General features: G+C 44.4%; 1 protein-coding gene across 2 annotated transcripts in view; it reads right to left on the minus strand.

Moving 5' to 3' along the window:
• Positions 1-19,512, minus strand: part of ptpn11 (protein tyrosine phosphatase non-receptor type 11) — a 57,860-nt gene extending 38,348 nt beyond the window's left edge. For both annotated transcript variants that reach the window (XM_033043741.1, XM_033043740.1), the window contains exons 1-4: positions 19,341-19,512; positions 11,438-11,560; positions 9,185-9,379; positions 6,003-6,195 (exon numbers count right to left, since the gene is read on the minus strand). In XM_033043741.1, the coding sequence (XP_032899632.1) occupies positions 6,003-6,195; positions 9,185-9,379; positions 11,438-11,560; positions 19,341-19,354 (525 nt within the window). In that variant the 5' untranslated portion in view covers positions 19,355-19,512. The remainder of the gene's footprint in view (positions 1-6,002; positions 6,196-9,184; positions 9,380-11,437; positions 11,561-19,340) is intronic.
• Positions 19,513-21,437: the final 1,925 nt, after the last annotated feature.

Consider the following 21,437-nt stretch of genomic DNA (forward strand, 5'->3'; position numbering starts at 1 on the left):
GATGCAGCTGCAATATGTGGAAGCTCGTGCAAATCATTGAGATCCATGGGTCTTGTGCACAGACCAAGCAATCTTGGCTCAGAATTGATGAACTGAAAGTAGCAATATTAGAAAATAATTTAGCTGGGCAAAACCAACATGGTTTTATGAAAGGGAGATAGCGTTGAACATTTTTATTCGGCTTTTTTTTTTTTGAGGACACAACTAGTGGTATTGATAAAAGAAAACCAGCAGAAACGGTGTTCTTTGATTTCCACAAAGCAGTCAATAAAATGTACCATTTGAGAAGGTTACTACACATGTTGTGGACAATAGCATGATTGGAGGATTAATTCATTGACCAAACATTGATCTAAAATTCAGCACTGGGGGAATCAGATAGTCACCAATGGCTGCCTCGCCAACAGTCTGTCCGTCCCATCCTTCTTTGTGCTTAAATAGTATAGTATGTATTAAATGTATGTTTTTAGTGTTCTATAGCTTGTTTTCTGTGGGGGGGGGGGGGGGGGGGGGAAGTTTGGGGAAACTTTTTCAAATCTCTTACCTCGACGGAGATGCAATTTTTTTCTGTATCGTATCTCCGCCCGCACTACGGCCTTTCGTCGAGGAGTTGCTGGCCTTTGCTGGAGATCGACCGGGAACTCCACCGCAGTCGCCTACGGAATTACCATCACGGAGCTTGCGATCCCTTTGCCAGGGATCGACCTCGGAGTTCCAACCGTGGGTGCCTGCGGACTTTAACATCGCGGAGCTCGTGGTCTCTGGTTAGAGTCCGACTTTCAGGAACTCCAAGCCGCAGGAGTTTCGATCGCCCCGACGCCGGAGCTTCGATCGCCCCGACTGCAGATGGTTCGACTGCCTCAACCGCAGGAGAATAGAGGAAGAAGTTGGACTTTTTTTGCCTTCCATCACAGTGAAGAATGTGGGGAATCCCCTGTGGTGGATGTTTATGTTAACTTTTATGTAGTTGTGTGTCTTGTTGCTTTTTTTTTGTATGGCTGTATGGTAATTCACATATCACTATGCCCTAATTGGTACACGTGACAATAAATGACTTTTCAAACCTTTGAGATATGTACAATCTGTATTAATGACTTTGAGAAAGGACATGATTGTGATCCATTCAAGTTAGTTGCTGAGACAAAGATGTTAGAATAATTATAATTTAAATTTATAATTGACAGCTAACCGAGTGGACAAAGTATGACAGAGAGGAAGAGTAAAACATGAAGAAGCAAAAATGCTGGAGAAACTCAGCGGGTGATGCAGCATCTATGGAGCGAAGGAATAGGTGACGTTTCAGGTCTCGACCCAAAACGTCACCTATTCCTTCGCTCCATAGATGCTGCCTCACTCACTGAGTTTCTCCAGCATTTTTGTCTACCTTCCAGCATCTGCAGTTCTTTCCTAAACATGCAGAAGCATGGTTATTCATATTGAAGGATCAAAAACATTGAAACAAGAATGATTGGGTTTGTATGATGAGTGTTTGACGGTACTGGGCCTGTACTCGCGGGAGTTTAGAAGAACGAGGAGGGAACCTCGTTGAAACTTACTGAATAGTGAAAGGCCTGGATAGAGTGGATGTGGAGAAGTTTCCACTATTGGGAGAGTCTTGGACCAGAGGTCATACGCTCAGTATAAAAGGATGTACCTTTAGTCAGAGGGTGGTGAATCTCTGGAATTCATTGTCACAGACGGCTGTGGAGGCCAAGTCAATGGTTATTTTTAAGGCAGAGATTGACAGATTATTGATTAGTAGGGCATCAGGGGTTTAGGTAGGAAAATGGGGATTGGAGAGAAATGTAGATTAGTCATGATTAAATGGTACAGTAGGCTTGATGGGCTGAATGGTCTAATTCTGCTCCTGTAATTTATTGACTTTATTTACATTTGACAAATATTAAAAGTTAGCATTTAGACAACTGCGAGGATCCTCGTACAACAACGGTTGAAGTTAGCTTGCTGGAAGAGTAGGTGATTAGAAATATAATGATGGAAAGAATGGAAGCCTATATTGAAGGGAGATAGAGTAAAGAATAAGAACTTTTAAAAATAATTATAATTGGGTTCTACTTGCCTGGAAGGCACATAGAAAGTGCTCTCTGGATAATTCATATTTCTGTCCCCCGTCTTGGAATATCTGTGCGGTTAAGTGCTAACTGTTCTACCTGCTGAGGCATTCTCCACCATCATCCTGACTGCAACCTCCATCCCACCTCAGGCAAGTGTCCTGGGCAAGTTGTTGCCTGAGGAATTGAGCAAGCGATCAACAAGTACAAAATGGCTACCTCAGAACCTCTCGTCATCACTGAGATCTTCAACCAGGCTGGTATCCACCAAATATAGATAGGATAGGTTTAGAGAGATATTTTTGTGTAACCTTTTATGTAAGAGGATCCTCGGAGTTGTCTAAATACTAATTTTTAATATTTACAAAACACAAATAAAGTTCACAAGTTCATACATTATTGGAGCAGAATTAGGCCATTCGGCCTATCAAGTCTACTCTAGCAAATGCAGGCAGATGGAACTAGTGTAGATGGGACATGTTAGCCAGTGTGGGCAAGTTGGGCCGAAGGGCCTGATTCCATGCTGCATGACTCTAAATAACCATCAAAACATCACCTTCCACTTCAAAGGACCAAAACACTCAACCTGCTATTCAGCTATACAACCATCAGGTACACCTACAGCTCCATCACTTTGGAAAACCTGACCACCTGACTTTGCTAATTCTTCCTGCACACACACAGAAACTGAAGAGCCAGGCATCGGCATAGAGGACTGCGATGCGCTAGTCAGGGGAGGCAGAGAAGAAATTATGGGGCTGCTTTGAACCGGTTGACTGGGCCAAGTGCAGGATTTCAGCAGCAGTCCTGAATGAATATGCCACAGCTGTCACCGACTTCATAAAGAAATGATGGAGTGCGTAACCACAAAAAACATTGAGTCTTCCCCAAAGGCCTTGGATGAACCAGAAGATTTAAAATTTGTAATCTAAAGCATTGGGATTTAGGAATGGTGACCCAGTCATTTAAGAGGTCCAGGTATGACCTCCTGAAGGCCACCGCAAGCACAAAGACAATTCAGAACTAAGCTGGAGTCACAGGCAGATGCTCGACACTATGGCTGGGCTTGCATGCTATAGTTTCCTACAGGGCAAAACTGGGTGGCATACATGGTAAAGATTCATCACTTCCAGAAGAGACCAGTGAAAGAGAGAACAATAACACACTTTTTTTGTGCTTCTAGTGTCCAATGACCCTTTGATCTCAGTTTCAGAGGATGATGTCGGAGCATCCCTCAAGAGGGAGAATGCACAAAGCGTCCCACCCAGGCTGAGTGCTAAAGACCCTGTACAGACCAACTGACTGGTGTATTCAAGGACATCTTCAACCTCTCGCTATGTGGTCTGAGGTTCCCACTTGCTTCAAAAATGCATCTATCAAATTGGTGGCCAAGAAGCGCATGGCGACCTGTCTCTATGGCTACTGGCCAGTCACACTTGGATCCACCATCACAAAGTGCTTCAAGAGGTTGGTTATGTTGGAGATCAACTCCTGCTCACAAGTGACCTGCATCCACCAACTTATGTTGAAGGACCATTGTGAGCTCCACCTTTCCTTGATCATTGTTGCTGGCTTTGATTTGTTCTTTTCATTCATTTGTTCTTTTATACCTTTTCATATCCTTAGTTTCCCCCTCCCCGACTCTCAGTCTGAAGAAGGGTCTCAACCCAAAACGGCACCTATTCCTGCATGACCCGCTGAGTTACTCCAACATTTGGTGTCCACTCCAATTTCCCCATTTTCACACCAGGTCCACAGCAGATGGCTCTCCATTCTTCTCTAGACCATTTGGATAACAGGAACACATACATCAGGCTGCTTTTCAACAACTACAGTTTGGCGTTCAACACAATCGACCCTCCATACTCATCACTAAGCCCCACGGTCTGGGCCTCAGTACCTCAATCTGCACCTGGATCCTTCACTTCCTCATCGGGAGATTGCAATATGTGTGGATCGGTAACAGCATCGCCTCCTCGCCGACCATCAACACAGACGTCAAGGCTGCCTGCTTAGCCCACTGCTCCACTCTCCTTAAACCCATGACCTTGTGACTAAGCATAGCTCCAATGTTGCCAATGACACCATCGTTGTTGGCCAAACCATGGGTGGCCAAGAGGCAGCGTACAGGAAAGAGATAGAGCACCTGGATGAGCAGTGTCACAACAATAAACCTCTCGCTCAACGTCAACGGAACTAAGGAACTAATTGTTGACTGCAGAAAAGGGAAGTCGGGAGACCATGTGACAGTTAATGGTGGGCCTGCGATGGAATGTTTGCAGCTTCAAATTCCGGGCATTAACATATTTTTCCTGTCCTGGGCCCAGCACAGATGTGATCATGATAGATGCACACAGCACCTCTACCTTGTTAGACATTAGAAGGGATTCATCATGCCACCGAGTACTCTGCAGATGTACTGTAGAAATTATCCTGACTGGTTGCATCATGGGCTTGTGTGTTACTTGCAATGCACAGGAATGCAAGAAGCTGCAGAGAGTGGTGGATTGAGCACCATCCATCACGGACACGGCTCTCCCCATCACCGAAAGCATCCACATGAAGTTCTACTTCCAGAAGGCCACATCAAGGATCCCTGCCATTCAAGCTATGCCCATTTCTTGCTGGTACTGCTGGGCACGAGGTACAGAAGCCTGAAGTCCCATATCACCAGCTTCAGAAATTGCTACTTACCATCATGTTCTTGAACCAAACTGCACATCCTTAATCCTATGAACTAACCCCTATGAACTTATGAACCCTAATCAAAACACAACAGAACACTAATAATAATAATAATGGATGGGATTTATATAGCGCCTTTCTAATACTCAAGGCGCTTTACATCGCATTATTCATTCACTCCTCAGTCACACTCGGTGGTGGTAAGCTACTTCTGTAGCCACAGCTGCCCTGGGGCAGACTGACGGAAGCGTGGCTGCCAATCTGCGCCTACGGCCCCTCCGACCACCACCAATCACTCACACACATTCACACACAGGCAAAGGTGGGTGAAGTGTCTTGCCCAAGGACACAACGACAGTATGCACTCCAAGCGGGATTTGAACTGGCTACCTTCCGGTCGCCAGCCGAACACTTAGCCCATTGTGCCATCTGTCGTCCTAAGATGTCGTCACTAGAGACCACCTTTGCACTACCTTGGACTTGTTTTCTGATGGTGCTCTGAACTTATCTTGTTTTTGGCACTTTTTCTTTTCACTGCTTTCTTCAATGTGTAATTTAAGCATTACTTACGTCTTTGTGTGTTGTCCGAGCCTATGCGGCTGTGATGCTTCTGCAAGCAGTATGTTCATTGTCCCTGCACCCCACAATACCCGACCATAAGACCAAACTCAATTTCACTTGGGATGAGGCATACAAGGAAAGATTTAGCAGAGTTCTATAACATTTCAAAAAAGTCAGTGATCTCATTGAAGCAATTAATATTTTGAGGGGCCTTGCCAGTGCAGGGGAATCTAACATTGGGTGGCAGTTCTAGGATAAGGGGCTTCTTAATTAAGATGAAGATGCGAAAGAGTCTCTTCGAGATTTGTGAATCTTTGAAATTCTTCACTCCAAATTTGCCACAAGGATGTGACTGATTTTGTACATACACGGCAGAGATGAATTGTTATTTGATGCTTAAAGGAATCGAGAGACAGGCAGGAAGTGGAATTGAGACCAGTGATCGATTCATCCATCACAATGAACAGTAGAGTGGTTCAAGAAACTGTACAACGTATTCCTGCTTCTGTTCTTGCTTTCAAACATTAGAATTGTAAGCTGTGCAATTTAACATCACAATTACAAACACACCTCCAAGCATCAATACTCTATTATGATACACTTCTCACGGTATTGGTTACAGTTAGTGAAAAGAGCCAAATTTACGTTTGTTTCACGTTAATGGGCCACTTAAACATCACTTACCTGGCATCGGATCATTACGTGAGTGACTTTTGATTTCCCCTCGCTGCTCTCTCCTTTGTCGTCCCCAGTCCGCACAGATAAAACAAAGTCCCCAGGATGGCTTTGACTCTCTCGCACAAGGAAGCTTCCCGGCTTTCCTTTCTCCGTCAGCAGCTTCTCTGCCTCTTTCCCCGAGAGGTGTCCGTGGAACCACCTTTCCAAAAATACATTGTTAACAGAGCAAGCGAACAGCCATCAGTGGACGCATTGTGGCAAGCTCAAGTTCTAGGAACAATTACAACCCGAGTTCTAATAAATTCTATACCTAACAATTAGAACAAGGACCAAGTAGCGCTGGAGCCAAATCCTCACAAATGTTGTAAATTAAGCATGAAATTCTGGACCAAATTGGCGGCGATAAGCCCTACCCTTCCATACGCAACTGAAACAGCAAAACATTGTCTCCACACTAAACTCATCCGAAGGGCAGGCAAACCAATGTCAATGTCTTCTCCAAAGCACTCTTTGGAGACCCTAGTTACATTCAGCCAGCTCTGCAAGGCCTTCCAAGTTGTTGGCATGTTTGACACCATATGGTTTATTTTTGAAACAAACCATGGTTTGGTAGATGGATGGAGAAAGAGAGACTGTAAGGATGATCTCCAAGCTTCCTTTGAGAAATGCAAATCTCTGGCTCATGATCATACCAAGGAGCTTTTAAGATGGTGGCGAGAACCTTAGATCCATATGTCAGAGCGCATAAGCCCAGTGGTGTCACCTCAAAAACTGCCAACCCACCCCTCCCTCAGCCCCTCTCGTGAGGTACCTCCCTTGTCTAACCTGTGGGAGAGTCTGTGGTTCCACAATTGAGTTCAGATCCAGAGAGGAAGTCAAGCCATCCTAGATCCCACGGGATTTCCTCAGAACTTAATTTTTCCCGAATCATAAAGATATAAAAACAATATCAATGCAAGGTTTGTACCCTTTCAAAGAGTCATCGAGTGATACAGTGTGGAAACAGGCCCTTCGGCCAAACTTGCCCACACCAGCCAACATGTCCCAGCTGTGCTAGTCCCATCTGCCTGTATCCTGTCCATATCCTTCCAAACATGTCCCATACATGTACCTGCCTAACTGTTTCATATTTCGGGCTCAGCATTAGCTTTAGATCCAGCCAAGATTGAAGTGCTAAATGCTCTTCTCCTTGCTAACTATGAGGTTCCAGCACAAGTTTGGGACAATTCCAACCTTAAACACAAAAGAAAATGTAAAAATGATTTAAAATCCCACAGCTCCCTCAAGGCTAGCAGCTGTGGCAATGCGGCAGCCACACTCACCGTAGGGGCCACTCTTCAAGCAGATTGCTAAGATATGCAGATGAGAGGAACATGCGATTGGCATTGAGCTTTCACACTGCTGCTTGATGCTGATATCGATGTGCGAGATGGAAAAACATTCCCCAATGTTCTCAGCCTCTGCACCGTGACTGAGGTGGGGAATATATGGATTTAATGCTCCTAACTAGACTATGTTGAAGTTATAACTGAGCAATTAACAAACAAAAATATGGTGCAATGGAATGCCAAGTGTTTCTATACGAGGATGAGCTTGTGCTGTGAAAGCTCTTAATAGGCCAGCACAGTGGAGCAGCTGTAGAATTGCTACCTCACAGGACCAGAGACCCAGGTTCAGTCTTGACTACAAATGCTATCTGTATGGAGTTTGTATTGGAGTTTGTGACTGCCTGTGGTGTATTCTCCGGGTGCTTCGGTTTCCTCCTTCGCTCCAAAGACGTACAGGTTTGTAGGTTGATTGGCTTCTGTTAATTGTAAATTGTTCCCAGTGCAGGATAGTGCTAGTTTACGGAGTGATCGCTGGTCGGCATGGACTCAGTGGGGGCAAAGGGCCCGTTTCCACACTGTATTTCTAAAATAAACTCTAACCAAGATTCCAGCAACATTTGGGAAGCTCAACATCATCCAGAAAAGGCACCTCAGTTGACTGATACCCATTTAGTTATCTCCGAAATTCACCTCCTCCTTAGCACAACCTGCAGTTACACTATATACTGATAACATCTCAGCATTTCATCAGGGTTTCTTCAACACCTCCCAAATCCTCAATCCCTGCCGCCTAGAGGCACAAGGGCAGCAGGCATATAGGAACACTACCACTTGAAGGCTCCACATTGCCCCGACTTACTAATTTATCAACATTTCTTCATTATTGCAACAAATTTCTTCTTTGTTCTAAACTCCAGCAACACACTCTCTCTATCTCCCTCTCTCTCTCTTTAGAAACAGCACTGCATGAAAATATTCACCACTTAAGCGGTTCAGGATGACAGGTCATGACCACTTTCAAGGCAATTGTAGATTAGTTGGGCTTGATAGCCATGTCCTGTCTGAGAAGAAAAAACCTTGCCAACGTTTTCTTTCCCAAATCTCTGCTTTTACTTCCTTTAAGAAGCTCCTTAAAAGCTATCACTCTGATCAAACATTTGCTCTAATATATCTTAACTTAGCTTATTGTCACGTGTACCGAGGTTCAGATAAATGCTTTTTTGTTTCATGCTATCCAGTCAGCGGAAAGGCTATACATGATTGCAATCAAACCAGTACAGATACAGGAAAAAGGGAATAATGTTTAGTGCAAGATAAAGTCCCGAAAAGTACAATCAAAGATAGTCCGAGGGTCTCCAATGAGGTATAGTAGCTCAGGACCACTCCATAGTTGGTGATGGGATAGTTCAGTTGCCTGATAATAGCTGGGAGGAAACTGTCCCTGAATCTGGAGGTGTGCATTTTCATACTTTTGTACTTCTTGCCTGATGGGGAGGAGATTTAAGTGTTCAAAGTCAGTTTTATTTTGGTAGAACCCCCGCAAAGAGTTGAAAATACTGCATGACTTCAAGTTTTTTGTTGATGAATTAACATTAACAATCTCCCCTGACCACCTGTGTACGTTTTACTTTGGGGTACGATAGCCGAGTGTGAAACTATAATGCATTCCCTTATACCCAAAAAAGGATAACTTAAACTGACTTTATGCTGTTTGGCAAAATGATCTATGTGAGCATTCCAGACTGAAAAGCATTTGGCACCAGAGCAAGGTTCAATTTTAGTTTCCCCGAGTTACTGCAACAACTTTCAAGGGCAGCATAAATGTTATCGCACAGGGTTCAATGTCAGGTCCTGGCTCACCTCTCGGAGGTAGGATCGGCACAGTTGAGCGGGTATTTCAGTTCAATGACATCACCATTCTTCTCCTTGAGCTGCCCATGGTGCTCCATGTAGTATTGCACCAGCTCAGCCAGTGTGGCAAACTTCTCCCCTCCGTACAAATCATAGTAATCACCGGTGTTCTGGATTTTGATGTGCGTAACGGCCCCATTTCGCCTGTCGGAGGTTAAAAGAAAAACATGGAAACATGGAAAATAGTTCGAGCCTGCACCGCCATTCAATATGATCATGGCTGATCATCCAACTCAGTATCCTGTACCTGCCTTCTCTCCATACCCCCTGATCCCTTTAGCCACAAGGGCAACATCTAACTCCCTCTTAAATATAGCCAATGAACTGGCCTCAACTACCGTATGTGGCAGAGAATTCCACAGATTCACCACTCTTTTGTTGTAAAGAGGCACTTTACATCACGCCCAGATAATTTATTTACTTAAAACTACCTTCTCTCCCTCTACACCAGAGTTTTTGATTTCAATTCCCTGCAAGGCCTCGCCTATCTTTATCTCTGTACTTCCTCCAGCTGTACAATACAGTTGCATTCGCACCCACAAGTTGGCTGCTGTACATCTCTTTGAAAGCATGAGCAGCACTTCAAATTAATTCACTGCCTATAAAAAAAACTTTGCTGCATGCTCTCATTAAATGTAACATTCACAGAAGCATAGGCCTGTTGAAACAGTCAACATATATCAAAAGGGAGCGTACTTTATTCTGAAATATAACCACGCCTCTCAGAAAAGGTGACACGGTGCAGCAACAGTAGAGTTGCTGCCTCACAGCACCAGAGACCTGGGTTCGATCTTCACTACAGGCGCTGCCCGTAGGGAGTTTGTACATCCTCCCCATGACCTGCGTGGCTTTTCTCTGGGAGCTCCGGTTTCCTCCCACACTCCAAAGACATCCAGGGATCAGGGATCACTGGTCGGCGTGGACTCAGTGGGCCAAAGGGCCTGTTTCCACGCTGTATCTTTAAAAGTAAACCTGACTGCAGAGCTACAAAATTCCCAGACCATTTTCCAAATACAGAAAATCCTTGTTTTAAGGGACCCCTTTTATAACGGATTTCTGTTATAGTTGACGGACTTGCTGATGCCACCCTTGGCTCCCACCGCCACCCCAGCCACGTACAGCCCTGACTTCTGGCGCCACAGTCCCTAGCTCACAAGGTGCATTAATTAGCGAGCCCTTCTTCACCCACCGCACGGACAAGTTAACGCAGCTGTTGATGTGGGCCATCGGCGCATGGTTTTAGGGTGAAATGACACAGTGCTGGAGCAACTCAGCAGACTGAATCAGTCTGAGGGTGGATTCCGACGTCACCTATTCACGTTATCCACTGAGGTAATCACGTCATGCGCTGAGGTATTCCAGCGCTTTGTGCCCTTTTGTCTATTAACCATCTATAGTGTTTCAACTACAAACAATAATAATACCGTCCTCAATTATAGTGGACAATTTGTAATAACGGACACCACTCCCTTCCAGCCCCCCCTCCTCTTATGACCCGGTATAACAAGGGTTTACTGTATCTTCCAAAAATTATGAAGGCCACATTTAACTTCTTGTCACTGTGGAGAATGCTTACAGAACCTGTAGGTATGGTGTGCAACCACCACAGGCGTTTAAACAGTTAAACCTGCATGCAGGGGTGACGAGGTGGGCTTGTACATTTTCCTGCACTCCCAAACCTCACTGAAGCGTGTTAATGGACCACCATTATAGGTTTTTTTTTTAATGGCACTAGCTACCAATTACCAAATTGTTTAAGTTCAGCTTCATGATAGGATATCAAAGCTAAATCTCCAGGCTGCCGATTCAGAAACATCACACTGCCTCGCTTTTAATTATTTCAAATGTTCATCTGCCACCCCTTGTAGTTTTCAGACTAGTCTTGAATGTCTGGACCAGCATTCAGTGGCAATAGCCTTGGCTAGTTAGCTGGTCAACTGCTTGCGTACTCCACCCCTAAATAGCATGCGGTACACCACATGGGAAATAATAACCATTTCAAGGCCAGCGAGGTACAGGGTTTGATCAAACACCCACAATGGGGTGAAAACCTCATTCCTCTTCAGCCAGTAATTAGTAGCATTCCAATAAACTGCAAGAGTAGGGGAGATTCCCGTGGCACTGTGTGTAACATTTAACACCAAGGTTACCTTCTTTACCCACAAATGATATCTAGTGTGTACACAAACCACCCTCACTTACCTCACTGAAAGCGTGAAGTCACCTGGATTGCTCTTGCTTGGCCGGGCCAAGAAACTTCCATCAACCCCTCTGGTTAGTAGCAAGTTCTCTGCCTCCACTCCAGTGATGTTAGGATGAAACCACCTAGTGGGCAAGGAAAAAAAAAATCAAAATACCTGGAAACTATATCCATCTTTTCCAAACAAACTTCACTACAATGTCTGGGTCTAACAAAGATGACTTCAGATAGTTTACCATTAATTCTCGTCTTGATGCAAGTTTCATCTTGCAGTTAAAACAATGAAAGTTTAGGGGCACACAGTGTTGGATCGATCCTGACCTCGGGTGCTGTCTGATGACCACTTGCTTTCATAAATGAATGAAGCATCAGTCAAACATGCAGTATGCATCCTCCAACCCTTTTGAAAGGAACTTCTACGGTTTGGTTCCATCGTGAATAAATTCACTGAGCCCACAAGTAGAAACTAGATTTTATTTGTTTTCACTATAACAATGAGAAAATCACAGCTGTGAATTCTGATAACTAAAATTAGCTTCAGTACTTTGGATAAATGAACTGAAATGAACCAGCTTTCAGATACCCATTGCTTTTGTTAGCATCTACTTATGGTGCTTGGTCATAATGTTCCCTGCCATTGAATTTTCACTCTCCCTGAAAAAAATACAGACAATAGACGCAGGAGTAGGCCATTTGGCCCTTCGAGCCAGCACCGCCATTCAATGTGATCATGACTGATCATCCCCAATCAGTCAAAACCCTTTTCTAAGGGAGCAAATGCCCAACACTGGAGGGCATAGCTTTAAGGTGAGAGAGGAAAGATTTATGGAGATGTGTGGGGCAGGTTTTGTTTTAAACAAAGAGGGCAGTGGGGGCCTGGAATGCATTACTACGGATGGTGGTGGAGGCAGATAAGATAGTGGCGTTTAAGAGGCTTTTAGATAGGCATGGAGAAGTCCAAGGACGAGAGGGATACGGATCATATACAGGTAGACGAGATCAGTTTAACTTGACATCATGTTCGGCACAAACATTGTGGGGCTGAAGGGCCCATTCCTGTGCTATACTGTTCCACGTCAGTCCGGCCTTGCTAGAAAATACGAATAAAATGGAGGCACAAGAGACTGTAGATACTGGAATCTGTAGCAAACAAAAAAAAAAAGCCTGCTGGAGGAACTCAATGTGTCAGGCATTATGTATGGAGGAAATGGAGAGGTGATGTTTCGGGTCCACACCCTATATCTAATCTGGACAGTTTAGTGAACTTTAGTTGCATTCCCTCAATGGCACGACTTCCTTCTTCACACAAAATGATCAAAACGAACACAGATCAGGTCTCACCAAGAATTATTAAAGCGGCAACAATATATAATCTTTTTCCAATCTGAGCCACTGTTTCCAGGCAACTGAACCATCCGATCAACAACGAGAGAGCGGCCTTGAGATACTATCTACCTCATTGGAGACCCTCGGACTATACATAATCGGACTTTACCTTGCGCTAAAAGTCATTCCCTTCATCCTGTATCTGTACACTGTGGACAGCTCGATTTTAATCATGTACAGTCTTTCTGCTGACTGGCTGAAAAAAGTGTTTCACTGCACCTCAGTATGCGTGACAACTAAACCACCCTGCCATTAATGAACAGTTACATCAATCACATAGCTAAAGGTTGTCAGAAAGAGTTTCTGCAAATAGCTGCAGATATTGTTGCAGAAATAGAAAGATTTTGTCACAATCTGCTGGTTTTATGGCCACCATGACCAAGAAGTTTTCAGTTTTATAATTATTACATTAACTGAATTTAAATTGCCCATCCATCATGATCAAACGTGTCTCTGGATTGTGACTGTAGCAAAATAGTTCTTGCAGTATTGCATATAAAAGGAACTGCAGATGCTGGTTTATAGCGAAGATAGACACAAGGTGCTGGAATAACTCAGAGGGTTAGGCAGCATCTGTGGAGAAAAGGGATGAGTGACGTTCTGGGCCGGGACCCTTCTTCAGACTGATTATAGAGGGATGGGAACTCGAAGTAAGATAAGGTCAGAACAAAGCAGGGCAAACAAGTAAGGGTGTCTACTTTCAGCCTGAAGAAGAGTCCTGACCCGAAACGTCACCCATCCTTTTTCACCAGGGATGCTGCCTGACCCGCTGAGTTACTCCAACACGTGGTGTCTATCTTGTTGTGTTGAACCGCTTTATATCAAAGGATTGCTATTTTTATTCAGTGTCTCTGCTCTTCGAAGTCACGGTCGTCAACTGTCAGAGCTCTTCTGCTCACACAAAGCTCTGCTGAACGGTGTCTTTACACAACACCACACGGATGCTGCCTCTGCTCAGTCACATCTCCACGTACTTGCAGTATCATGTCCTTTCTGTCCTGACATTCTCTTCAGCAACGTCCAAATGCCGCATCAGATCTCAGTGACTGTGGATGAGTGTTCTACCGAATTTACAGCAAATGTGGAAAGCTGAACCAAGCCTAATGCTTCCACTCACAAATAATGTCTGTAATCCAAGGTCTGCCTAATTGTCTATCAGATTCAGTCGCAACTCATCATACCACAGACAATACTATCAGGAAGCAAAAACAGGCATTTCATCCTGATGCATGTGGAAATGAAAAGAAAAATAATTTTCAAGTCTAGCCTCCGTATTCTGCACTCATGTGGCTGATTACATTTTTCTTTTTCTAGATGAGGATTTTAAGGTGATGCAGGTAACATTTAATAGGAACCCGAGGGGTAACTTTTTCCACATAAAAGATGGTGGGTGCATGGAATGAGGTGCCGAAGAAAATAGTTGAGGTAGGTACTATCGCAACGTTTAAGAAACATTTAGACAGGTACGTGGATTGGAAAGGTTTCGAGGGATTTGGACAAACACAGACAGGTGGGAGTAATGTAGCTGGGACATGTTGGTCGGTGTGTGCATGTTGGGCCAAAGAACCCGTTTCCACGCTGTATGACTCCATGACACAGACAATACTATCAGGAAGCAAAAACCAACATTTCATCCTGATGCATGTGGGGAGCATGTGGGAAGTATCCAAGAAATGAAAGGAAAATATAATTTCCAGGTCCACCCAACAAATACAGCACATGCGGCTGGCTACATCTTTGATATGTCACATAAATGTCAGATTTATACCTCATGGAAATACTGTATATGTTTATGATGAGTGCAATTAACCTTGTCTCTACTTATTCCAATACATCTTCAAGCTGCAAACCTTCACCCTAGGTTTGAAGCAACACAGCTGGCAAGATACGATCAGTTCTCAACAATATAGACTGACCTTCAGGGGCACAGGAGGAAAGGAAGATCCTTTCAAACTGCTAGTCTCGCTGAATTCTGCCTAACTTTCTATGTTTGCCTTCTAGTCCCAGATTAACCATCATAAGCCTTTTACAGCCCAATCTATCCACTAGTGGCAGTTATTACAATGACTGATCATACTTAATTACACCCCAAGCGATATGAACATTGACTTTCAGATACCCCCTGCTTTCTCCCTCCTTCCCAGTTCTCCAACAAGTCCTACTGTCTCCACCCACTTTCTATATTTTTCCCCCTCCCCCCGACATCAATCTGAAGAAGGGTCTCCATAGATGCTGCCTCACCCACTGAGTTACTCCAGCATTTTGTGTCTACCTTATCCTTTATTGCAATCCTCTTTTCACCACTCATCTCATCATACAATTTAAGTCCTGGAATCATTCTTGTCCTTCTTCTGTGTTAATCTACAACCTTTGTTGAAAATTAAGCCAACATTCTATTCAAAATACTCAAGGATTTTTTCCCCAGAAAAAAATATTTGACATACATAACTCCAAAATGTATAAAAGGATGTTACAAATGCCACAATAACAGGACATATTCCAAATATGTCAATTGACAATCTTTGCCCCCTTCATACTGTGCCCTTGCATTAATATTTCAATTACTTTCTTCTTGCAATTTGACATTAATCCAATGAAATCTAATTTGGCCTGCAGCTCAGAAGACTTGCGTAATAGTTTCCTACATTATGATTTTTGCAACAAATTGTAGGACATAGCCCAGTTCACCACAGGAACAGGCCCATTGTCCTACAAAGTCTGTGCTGAACATGATGCCAGATTAAACTAATCTCCTCAGTCAGCATGTGATCCATATCCCTCCATAATGTTTGGGACAAAGACCCATAACTTATTTATTTGCCTCTGTACTCCATAATTTGAGATTTATAATAGAGAAAAAAACACATCTGGTTAAAGTGCACATTGTCAGATTTTATTAAAGGCCATTTTTATACATTTTGGCTTCACCATGTAGAAATTACAGCGGTGTTTATACATAGTCCCCTCCCCCCCATTTCAGGGCACCATAATGTTTAGGACACATGGCTTCACAGGTGTTTGTAATTGCTCAAGTGTGTTTAATCGCCTCCTTAATGCAGATATAAGAGAGCTCTCATCAGCTAGTTTTTCTTCCAGTCTTTCCATCACCTTTGGAAACTTTTATTGCTGTTTACCAACATGAGGACCAAAGTTATGCCAATGAAAGTCAAAGAAGCCATTATGAGACTGAGAAACAAGAATAAAACTGTGAGAGACATCAGCAAACCCTTAGACTTACCAAATTCAACCGAGTTCTTGAGTGGCCAAATCAATCACCCGATCTGAACCCAATTGAGCATGCCTTTTATATGCTGAAGAGAAAACTGAAGGGGACTAGCCCCCAAAACAAGCATTAACTAAAGGATGGCTGCAATACAGGCCTGGCAGAGCATCGCCAGAGAAGACACCCAGCAACTGGTGATGTCCATGAATCGCAGACTTCAAGCAGTCATTGCGTGCAAAGGATATGCAACAAAATACTAAACGTGACTACGTTCATTTACATGACATTGCTGCGTCCCAAACATTATGATGTCCTGAAATGGGGGGGACTATGTATAAACACTGCTGTAAGTTCTATATGGTGAAACCAAAATGTATAAAAATACCCTTTATTAAAATCTGACAAATGTGTACTTTAACCACATGTGATTTTTTTCTATTACAAATCTCAAATTGTGGAGTACAGAGGTAAATAAATAAATGATGGGTCTTTACCCCAAACATTATGGGACAAAGCCACGGATCTAAAAGTACCTATCTAAAAGTCACAAACACCACTATCTCTTCCACCACCACTCCTGTAGCACGTTCGAGGCACCCACCCTCTCTGCATAAGAAAACTTGCCCTATACATCTCCTTTAGACTCTCTCCCTCTGACCGTAAAGTTATGCCTTCTGGTCTTTGACATTTCCATTTCAGAAAACAGGTTCTGACTGTCTATGTTTCTCTTGAATTTAAATGCTTCTATCAGGTCTCCCCTCAACTTCTGATGCTCTAGAGAAAATTATTCAAGTCTGTCCAACCTCTCTTTATAGCTGATACCCTCGAATGCAGGATATACAACTTATAATCAAAAATATTTCAAATTGTTAAAAGTGTTACCTTCATATAACTGAATTTTAAGCTTTGGAACAAAGAACCCAACGTACATTTCAGAAGAGTGGATTCGGTGATCGGCCTGCCCTCGGATGAAATATGTGTACATAGGCATCAGTTAATATACAGCTGCTTTTCCTGTTTGAGTCATAGTTATAAATTTGGGAAACTGACCCAATGGCACAAATTGTCCATATCAACCAAATTGCCTACTTGAATTTGCCTCATTTGCCTACATTTGGCCCATATCTCCCTAAACTATCCTTATCCAGATAAACCTGTCCAATGTTTTTCTAACATTGTAATCACGTCCACCTCTACAACTTCCTGTTCTTGCTTTAGTTTATCATCACATGTACCAAGATGCACTGTGTCCAGCAGCTCGTTACACATACCATCGCACTGTGAGAAAAAGATGCCCCCCTCCAGATTACTTTTAAATCCTCCCCCCCCCCTAAATCAGTGCCTTCTAGTTTCATCCTCCCCTGCCCTGGGGAAAAAAAGATTGACCTTATCTACTTCCTCATGCTTTTATACACTCGCCTCGAGGTTTACTGGATTGGTGCAGGTCTAGTAAAATAAGCAAAACTGAGATTAGAAAATGCTTTTTACGCGATGGGTGATTAGGGTTCAAATGCAGTTGTAGTGGAGGTAGATTTGATTGTGGCTTCCAAAGGGAGTTGGATAAGTACCTAATAGAATTGGCAGTTACAAGAAGGGAGAGAATGGATAGCTGGATTACTCAGGATGATAACAATTCATGAGCAAATTGGCCACATTCTGTGCTGTTACTTTCCTATGGTTTTCACCAACAGTGTAGGGTAGGTCTTCAATACAGCACATCTGTCTGAGAGACCAAGGCAATTGCAGATGCTAGAATCCTCATAGGTTATAGGAGCAGAATTAGGACATTCTGCCTATCGATTCTATTCCACCATTCAATCATGGCTCTCAATCCCATTCTCCCTATAACCCAAAAATAGAAGTTCTGGAGCAATTCAGCAGGTCAGACAAATCGATGGAGGGAAACAAATAAGGGGAGACACAAAATGCTGGAGTAACTCTGATGTGGGTCCAGCAGCATCTCTGGAGAAAATTGATAGGTGACTTTTCTGGTCGAGAACCTTCTTCGGGGCCCTGACCTGAAATGTTGCCTACCTATTCCTTCCACAGATGCTGTAGTTACTCCAATACTTTGTGTTTTACTCAAGATTCCAGTATCTGCAATTCCTTGTGTCTCCAATCTGTGGAGGGAATGGACAGACGATGTTTCAGGTTGGGACACTTCTTCAGTCAGAAGCCATAGTTGATTCTGCCTCCGCTGTTACCATGCCTAGTAAGGCATTCAGACCCTAACCACTCATTGTACAAAAGGTGTTTTCACATCTCAGTATAGACCAAAGATCCTATAGGATCTTTGGTATAGACAAGTAACTGCAGATCTGGTTTACAAAAGAAAATCACAAAATGTTGGAGTAACTCAGCAGGTCAGGCAACATCTCTGGAAGACAAGGATCAGTGACATTTCAGGTCATGACCTAATCGCCAACTATCCATGTTTTCTAGAGATGATGCCTGACCCACTGAACTACTCCAGCATTTTGTGATTTGTTTTCTCATCTCAGTTTTTTTTTTACCAAACCTGCACCAACCCAATCAAACTCAATGTGAGTGCATAGATCACGTGGGACATAGATATGGTCAGATCTGCCTGACACATTACTTGCAGATTCAGAGATTATAGAAACCTGAACTGAGTGAAAGGAGAGTTTACTTCTTGAAGAAAAGAGAGGGAACAGTCCTTTCAGAAGGCAGACTGCACCTCCACATGGGGTATGGATGCACTAGGAACTTCAGATGCTGGAACCTTGAGTAAAACACAAAGTGCTGGAGTAACTCCGCGGGTCAGGCAGAATCTGCGGAGAGGATGGATAGGCGATGTTTCGGGTCAGGACTTCACAGTCATTGTTTTAATCCAAAATACATTTGATGGGCCAGAAAGGCTTCCTTCTTTGTTAAAATGAAATATCAATCGAGAGGGAAATAGAGTTAACATTTCATTTCTTCTTCAGGTCCTTCTTCTGAAGATGGGCCCCGACTCGAAAAGTCGCTTATCCATCTCCTCCAGCGATGCTGCCTGACCCGCTGAGTTACTCCAACACTTTCTGTGGTCTATTTATTGTGTAAACCAGCACTTACACAGTTACTGGTGTCCACTACAGTTTGCTTGGTGGGACTGCTCCCATTTGGGCTGACCCTCCCCAGCGCTGACGAGTAATACTTGTTCTCCCCTCTGTTTGTCTCCCCTCGGCTCCCTTGACCTCGAGGCCTGGCGCCGATTCCATCCACCTCGGGCAGAGAAAAGAACGGCCCCGTCTCCCATCTCTCTCTCTGTCCCCTCCTCACCATCCCCAGCTCACCTTCGCGATGTCATGGCGATCCTCGGCGCCCGTCCCTTTGACACACACACACACACGCTGGGGTGAATCCCGACACAGCCAAGCAGGCCGCTCTCTCAGTGTGCCTGCCTGTGTCCCTATCGCCGTCCGACCGACCGTCCCTGCCCGCCTGCCCGCCCGCCCGGCGTTTCCCTCCTCCTCCCCCCCCCTCCCGGCCCCAGCTCGGCCAACGAATACCGCAGAGCTGCGGCGCCGCGTGAGGACGTCACCGCGCCGCGTGAGGACGTCACCGCGGTCCCACCGCGGTCCCACCCCCACCCCCCGGCGGCGCAGCAAACACACGTCATCATCACCGTCGTCATCGGCCTTCAGCGCGCTTTGTTCACGACCAAAGATCTTCCAGCAGACTTCGTTGACTGATTGATTCAACTTTATTGTCATTGCACAAATACGAGTACAGGTACAACGAAATGCAGTTTAGCGTCTGGTCAGCGTGCAAGATAGTAGAAATAAAAATACTGGTTAAACAATATGTGTGCACTGTGGATGAATTAAACTGGCACATAGATAGGCAAATCAATGTATACAGATGGGAGAGTATAAAAGATAAAAGGTACACAAAAAAGCTGGAGAAACTCAGCGGGTGCAGCAGCATCTATGGAGCGAAGGAAATAGGCAACGTTTCAGGCCGAAACCCTTCTTCAGAGTATAAAAGATAGCTAGCGTCGGGACTGTGAGTTCAGCAGTGTAATGGTGTTATTGACTGAAAGCTGTTCCTCAGCCTGCTTGTGCGAGACCTGAGGCTCCTGTACCGACCCGCCTCCCTGATGGGAGGAGGGCAAATAGTTCATGGTTAGGGTGAGAAGGGGTCCTTGATGATTTCCCCGGTCCGTCTCAGACACCGTTTGCGGCAAAGATCCTATAGCTACGCTATAAGATCTTTGGTTTGCGGTGGAGGGCATCCATGGCAGGGAGCGGGGCACCATGATGTGTGCCACAAGTTGACGACGACGCCCGGCGGACGCCGCTCGCCTGAGGTAAAATGGTTCGACTCGCCTCGCCTCGCCGGCGGAGAGGACGGTAGGGGCGCCGAGTCAGAAAATCACGCACTCAAACTCCCATTCTCTCCCCCTTCCCCACTCTTCTCCCATCACACAAAAACAACCTATGACAGACACCAAAAAATGCTGGAGAAACTCAGCGGGACGAGCAGCCCCTCTGCAGGAACTATACATCAGGAGGTGTAACTCCAGAGCCAACAAGATCATGGGAGACCCCTTCCACCCCAGCAACGGACTGTTCCAGCTGCTACGGTCAGGTAAACGCCTCCGTTGCCATGCTGTGAGAACGGAGAGGATGAGAAGGAGTTTCTTCCCGGAGGCCATTAGGTCTGTGAACTATCTCTCCAGGGACTAACTTTACTGTACCATTTTACTGTTGTGTGGTGTTTTTTTTAAAATTGCTGTTTTTTTCCTTTTTCTTCACTCCCTCCCACAATTATGTAATATGTGATTCTGTTCCATTCTGTTTGTAGTTTGTTTGTTTTTGCACAATTTCGTGAGCATTGCCACTTTTCATTTCACTGCACATCTCGTATAAACTTGACGAATAAACTTGACTTGACTTGACTTGACTTGGAGAGAAGGAATGGGTGACGCTTCGGGTCGAGACCCATAGAGTGATATTGCGTGGAAACAGGCCCTTCGGCCCAACTTGCCCACACCGACCTACGTGTCCCAGCTACACCAGTCCCACCTGCTCGCGTTTGGACAATATCCCTCCAAACCCGTCCTTATCCATGTACCTGCCTAAATGTTTCAAACCTTGGGATAGTAGCTGCCTCAACTGCCTCCTCTTGGCAGCTTGTTCCTTACACTCACCACCCTTTGTGTGGAAAAAGTTACCCCTCAGATTCCTGTTAAATCTTTTTCCCCTTCACCTTAAACGTATCAGAAAATCACGCACTCGGCTCTCACTCTTCCCCTTCTCAACTTCTTCTCCTATCACACAAACCAACCTTCCTTCAATTCAAGATAGACATTCAAAATACTGGAGGAAGGAGATGAGAAGGAATATCTTTAGTAGGAGCGATGGTGGATCTGGAATTCTTTGCCACAG

This window comes from Amblyraja radiata, chromosome 25 (genome assembly GCF_010909765.2).
Source record: "Amblyraja radiata isolate CabotCenter1 chromosome 25, sAmbRad1.1.pri, whole genome shotgun sequence".
In the NCBI taxonomy this organism is placed as follows: Eukaryota; Metazoa; Chordata; class Chondrichthyes; order Rajiformes; family Rajidae; genus Amblyraja; species Amblyraja radiata.